Here is a 6,000-nt window from a genome sequence, read left to right as displayed (position 1 = left end):
GAGAATGTTCGCGCGCCGCGGGGACCGCCGCCCGAGGACTTCCGCGTGCTAGCGAGCAGCCAGCGTCGCAGGCCCGCGCCAGGCCCTCCGGCGCGAGAGGAAACCCGCGCTCCTCGGCCGGGCGGGCGGGTCCCGGCAGCGGGCCGGAGGCGGGGCGTCTGCCACGCCCGGGGCTGAGGCGAAGCCCCACAGGCCGCCCAGGCCCGCGCCCCGCCCCGAGACTACATTTCCCAACAAGCCCCGGGCCGCCCGCGCGCCGCAGTTGACCCATTTCCCGGCCCGTCGCGGGCTCGGCCGGCCCCCCGCGCCCAGGCGGCTGCTCCCTGCTGACTGGGGTGTGGGCGGGGAGCGGCGGAGGGAGGAGGAGGAGGAGGAGGAGGCACTGCCGGCTACCGCCGTTGCCTCCGCTGCTGGGCGCCTTGGGCAGCTCCCCGGGTTTCCTGCGGGCCGCCATGGACGAGCAGGCGGGTCCCGGCGTCTTTTTCAGCAACAACCACCCGGGCGCCGGCGGTGCCAAGGGGCTCGGGCCTCTGGCAGAGGCTGCCGCGGCCGGCGACGGGGCGGCTGCGGCGGGGGCGGCTCGAGCCCAGTACAGCCTCCCGGGGATCCTGCACTTCCTGCAGCACGAGTGGGCCCGCTTCGAGGTGGAGAGAGCCCAGTGGGAGGTGGAGCGGGCGGAGCTGCAGGTAAGGACCCTCCCGGCCGTGGCCCTTCGGCATCCCGCCTCTCGGCTCGTCTTCCGCCCCGCCCCGGACCCTCGGCCCCCTCCCCCAGTCCGCGCTCGTCCCCCTCCCCAGTTGCTCGCGCCCATCCCACCCTCCGGAGCCTCTTCACCCCTGCCTGTCGCTGTCCCCACTTCCAGCACTCCAGGTCTCCCCACCGCTGACGCCTTGTTTACCGTCCGCGCTGCTTTTCCGTCTTGCTGTTTTCCTACTCGCAACTGCCAGGCTTGCTTCCACTCTTTGGCCGCTGCACCTCGGAGGGCATTCCCGTGGCAGTTTGCAGAAGGGGGAGGGCGCTGACAGTAGTTTGGGGAGACCCCGAGCAGGTCATCCCCGGTGCTGGTGTGTCCCCCTCCTAGGTCTGCCCGTGGCAGAAGGTATTGGCAGTTAACTCCTCTCTCTGCCAGGAAGGCGATCAAAGAAGACAGCAGAAGTTGTGTCAGCCAGGCCTTGACTGTGGGCTGAAAGCTGACTTTGGACAAAAGTGTTTTCAGAAACTTCAGCCCCCTTTTTGTTTGTGTGACTGTTCCTTCCCTTCTTGGCCACCCTCCTCCCCGCTCAGTATTCCACGTTCATGGGTTCATGGATTTGAAGTGAAGGACTGATGGTTCCTGTTGCCAGAATCCAGAGTTTCTCAAAAGTGAATTTTCTGGTTTTTTTTGTGTGTGTGTGTGTCTGAGGATGAGCCGTAGTTTCGAAGGAACCCCAGGGCTGCGCTGTTGGGATCGTTACCTTGCAGAATGGGAGATCAAGTAGGAGGAAGGGCACAGAGGAGATTGTGGGCGCTCAGAAGAGTGGAACCAGCTGATACCGAACAGGGCATTCTGAGTTCTAAGCAGGTTTTGATAGCAGTTGTTTAAACTTCCAGTTTCAGGAGTAATGGAAAAGACGGAGGGGTTGGGTCTGTCTCGGGGGTCATCCTGTACCCTTAAGGAATTGGAGGAGGCTTTTGGTTTGGCAAATACTTGGAAGTGAAAATGCTGCCCAGTGGGTGGCCCTTGCTATTGTTGTTTGTAACAAGTATTTCTTTGGCCCTGAACAAGGAGAGGGGAAGCCTCTGACTCCTTCGGTGGAGTGGTGGAGTGGTGGAGTGGCACTGGCTGTCGAAGGATCAAGCTGGGTTTTGTGGCTTGGGTCAGGGTGAAGGCTGAGTTTGTTGTCAGCTGTGTGACCTTGGGGAGATCCTTAACCTCTCGGGGCATTCGCTTTACCCCGGGTTTATTGTGCACAAACTCCTTGAAGGCCAGCTCTTGAGTTTCCAGGCTTGGGGAGAAGCAAAGTTGATGAGGCTTCTGCCCTCCAGGAGCTTCTGGATGGCTGGGAGGCGCTCTGTCAGCACTTACAGCTGCGGGACACGGTGGCCTGTGGTGGCACCTGCCGAGAGGAAACCTAAACCTGGGCATCGGGTAGAGCTCCGGGGAGGGTGGCTGGCCAGCAGAGGCCTCCAGGAGATGGCTGGCAGGAGGAAGGGAGGGAGGAGGCATAGTTTTTGTACTTTTCTTGTCTGTCTGTATGTCTACCATTGTGTGTTTATGTGCTTTGGCTGTGTTCCCACCCTTGCTGTCAGGTTGCTTTTAAAACTGCTCTTTTGATATTCCTAAATTTTCTCATGAGAAATATGACCATGTGTCTGTGGTCCGCAACACTCTGTTTACCCTCTTAGCAGTGTATTCTATAAATGAGCTTGTGGATTTCAAGCTTCAAGCGGGGTGTTAAAGGCAAGGTGTGACTTTTTATTTATTTACTGATTTTTAAAGATTTACTTATTTTGGTTGAAAGTCAGATTTACAGAGAGAAGGAGAGACAGAGAGAAAGAACTTTTATCTGCTGGTTCACTCCCGATTTGGCTGCAAGGGCAGAACTGGGCTGACCTGCAACCAGGAGCCAGGAGCTTCTTCCGGATCTCTCAGAGGACAGGATCCCAAGGCTTTGAGCCGTCCTTTACTGCTTTCCAGGCCACAAGCAGGGAGCTGGGTCTGAAGTGGAGCAGCTGGGGTATGAACCCTTGCCCATATGGGATCCTTGATGCATGCAAGGTGAGGATTTAACCACTAGGCTATTGCATGAGGCCCAAGGTGTGACTTTAAAAAAAAAAGTTTTTTCTTTTTCTTTTAAATTGTTTGTTTTGTGTTTGTTTTGTGATAGAGGCAAGAGATCTTCCATCTGCTGGTTCACTTGTCAGCTTTCTACAGTAGCCAGGGCTGGACCAGAACTCTGAATCTCCAATATAGGTGTCAGGGGCCCAGATATTTGGAGCATCATCTGCTACATCACGTGTGTGTAAACAGGAGGTTGAATTAGAAACCAGGGGAGGGCTGGTATCCCAAGTGGCAAGTTAACTCATTGTTCTGCATGCCTACCCCAAGGTTGGAACCCTTTTTTCTTCCTTCCTTCTTTTTTTTTTCTCTCTCTTTACCCCCTTACTCCCCTGTTCTCCCCCCCCCCCCCCCCACCGCCCCATCTCCCTCTCTTTGTTTCTTCCGTTAAAGTTTACCTGTTTTTCTGGGAGAATCGCACAGAGAGAGACGGGGAGACAGATCTTCCATCCGTTGGTTCACTCTTCAGATGGCTGCTGTGACCAGGCTGGGCCAGACCAAAGCCAGGAGCTTTTTCTGTGTTTCCCACAGAGGTGGAAGGGGTCTAGATATTTTGGCATTCTTTCACTGCTTCTCCCAGCCAGGGAGCTGGGTCTGAAGTAGAGCAGCTTGGACCTGAACCAGCGCCCCTGTGGGATGCTGGTGGTGCAGGTAGCAGCTGTACTCACTACACCACAAACCACTCTCTAAGATTTGAATTTTAATTTTATACAGTTGAAGGAAATGATTTTTGTATGTGGCTTCTTGGATTTTGTTTTCCAATACAGTGAATTTAAGTTACGTGAATTTGATCAAAAACAGAGGGAAGAGTAGTGGGTGGGTGCTAACCTTTGTATCTGTAGGAGCGTGGGACTCCCGCCCGCTCTGCCGCCTGCTCTCTCCTGTCATGTTTCAGCTTTACCTGAGATGGTTGTCAGTCTGCAGTTTTTTACCCACACACGCAAATGTGAAATGTAATGTAGGTTTCTTGGGAGTGCTTATGTATCAAGGGTACTACTTTTAAGAAAATTTATCTCTTTGTTTATTTGAGGTAGTTACAGGGAGTGAGTTCCTAGCCACTTGACTCGTCAGATGCTTGGGGGCTGAAGCCCTGGGGTCAGGAGGACATTTTCCCAGGAGGTAGCTGGAAGCCAGTGTTTGAATCTTTGCTGCTGTCTTCCAAGTTCTGTGGTAACAGGAAGCTGGACGCAGAAGCTGGAAGGCAGGACTTGAACTCGGCACCTGGTTGTGGGATGTGGGTATTCTTAACCAGCAGCTCTAATGGCTATGCTGATTTCTCTCCCCTGAATGTTCCTTCTTAATACAACTTAATTTTTGTTCAAGTTAAGCTTCCACAGAGAAGCTTAAAGAATGAGTTACATATTATTTGAATAAGGTTAATATTACCTGTGTTGGAGCCCAGAGTGATGGCCCAGTGGCTGAGTCTTCTCTTGAAGCTGTGGGATTCCATATGGGTTCATGTCCTGGCTGTTCCACTTCCTGTCTAGCTTCCTGCTTGTGGCCTGGGAAAACAGTAGAGGATGATCCAAAGCCTTGGGACCCTGCACCCACGTGAGAGACCCAGAGGAAGCTCCAGGCTTTGAATTGGTTCAGTTGCAGTCATGGGGGCTGCTTGGGGAGTGAACCAGTGGATGGAAGATCATTTTCTCTGTATCTCCTTCTCTCTGCAAAATCTGCCATTCCAATTAAAAACAAAAAACAAAACAAAAAAAGAAAAAGGAAAAAATATTACCTGTATTGGAGGAGCTGGGTTTATAATATATGATCTTTGTCCCTCTTATTAATGTAATTGAAAAATTAATCATTTCCTTATGTCGGATTACTAAATTTAACAATTCCACTTCATTTCCTTGAAACCAATAAGAAGTAAGAGTTGGATGAGTTAAAATGAAATCTGCATCAGTTGATGTTCTGTTTAAGTTTTATATCTCCTCTAAAGTCATTAAGATTAAAGTCAACAAAAGTGCCTTTAAGATTAAGTCTAATTTGTCCCTTCGGGAACCTGTCAGTCCTGCTCCTTCCAGGTTGCCAGGTTAGAGTTACAAAAGCCAATCCCAGCTTTCAGGAACGCAGGCTTTGGGCACTGCCCTCCTCAGATCTGGAGGACAAGGGAACAGCCACAGCGTACCCAAAGCTGCTTTGTCAGTTACTAGGGTACTTGGAAAAGTGTGCTGAAAATATAATTAAAAAGTAAATTTGTTTTGATGTGAAATAATTTTGAAATAGTAGGTACAAGAGATTTTAGAAAGAGCACGCTGAAAAAACTGCATGGACTGAAGCAAATTTTGCACTAAAATAAATTTTAATCCCATTTTCTCTTGCACTTTCTGAAGTATTCTTGTGATTTTTGCTTGACTGTCTAATTAAAGGACTCTCTGTACTTTTGATAATATTCATCTGCCCACCCCCAGCTCAGATCCAGATGAGAATAGGCAATTCATAGGAAAGAAAAAGAAAGATCATTATTGAGTTTTATATTTGTGAAAGGAATTGGAAAAGGAATGATCGAAAACATTTTCTGTGTGTGAGATGTGTTCTAATAACCATAAAGAAACGTGGAGTCTAGTTGGTGTGATAGAGCGTCCGCGTGTAGAAGGCTCAGAGTATTTACCGTTGGAAGGGCCTGATTTTCTCAGGGTGTGGAAAGCAGCTAAGAGTGAAAACAGAGAAAAGCAGGAAGGAAAAACCTTCTGAGGTGAGAACCTAAGGCTTCGTGTCTGAAGAATGATGACTATAAGTATGTCAGTAGAAGATGGCAATGATTGGCCTTAGGTTTTTGATGGTCTAACTGTGGAGCAAGGAAGGGTCTGATATTACCTGGAACTGCGAGAGCTGTGTAAAAAAGGTTGAGTAGCTCAGGGCATGTGGTGTGGGGGCTGTGTGCTGGAACGTTTAAGAATCTGTGTTTTGGCATTAATGGTTTGTATTTTCATTCAGCAGAGATTTTTCAAGCACTCACTTCATGCCAGGTCTTGTTCTGGGTACTGGAGGTGAAACATTGGGGAGAAAACCAGAACTGACCTTGCGAACTTTAAATTGTAGATGGATAAAGGCCAATCAATAGATAAGGTGTTGAAAGGTGGGAGGCACTGATGGAGTTGGGGCAGGGAAGTGCTTGGGAGAGGGGACTGGGGAGGGCAGGCTTCACTGGTCAGGTGCCAGTTGAGCCCAGACCTGAAAAG

The 6,000-nt window shown here is 50.6% G+C and overlaps 1 protein-coding gene across 3 annotated transcripts in view; it reads left to right on the top strand.

Moving 5' to 3' along the window:
* Nucleotides 1-390: 390 nt before the first annotated feature.
* The window catches only part of STRN (striatin), a 100,616-nt gene continuing 95,006 nt past the window's right edge, over nt 391-6,000 (top strand). For 2 of the 3 annotated variants that reach the window (XM_040993071.1, XM_040993069.1), the window contains exon 1: nt 424-686. In XM_040993071.1, the coding sequence (XP_040849005.1) occupies nt 453-686 (234 nt within the window). In that variant the 5' untranslated portion in view covers nt 424-452. Of the gene's footprint in view, nt 687-6,000 lie in introns of all 3 variants that reach the window. The other variant, XM_040993070.1, reaches the window with a different exon arrangement.

The sequence above is a fragment of the Ochotona curzoniae genome, unplaced genomic scaffold (assembly GCF_017591425.1).
Source record: "Ochotona curzoniae isolate NIBS_2020 unplaced genomic scaffold, NIBS_Ocur_1.0 contig_883, whole genome shotgun sequence".
Classification (NCBI taxonomy): Eukaryota; Metazoa; Chordata; class Mammalia; order Lagomorpha; family Ochotonidae; genus Ochotona; species Ochotona curzoniae.
Note: the sequence above shows the minus strand (reverse complement) of the source record. Positions and strands in the feature narration are given on the sequence as shown.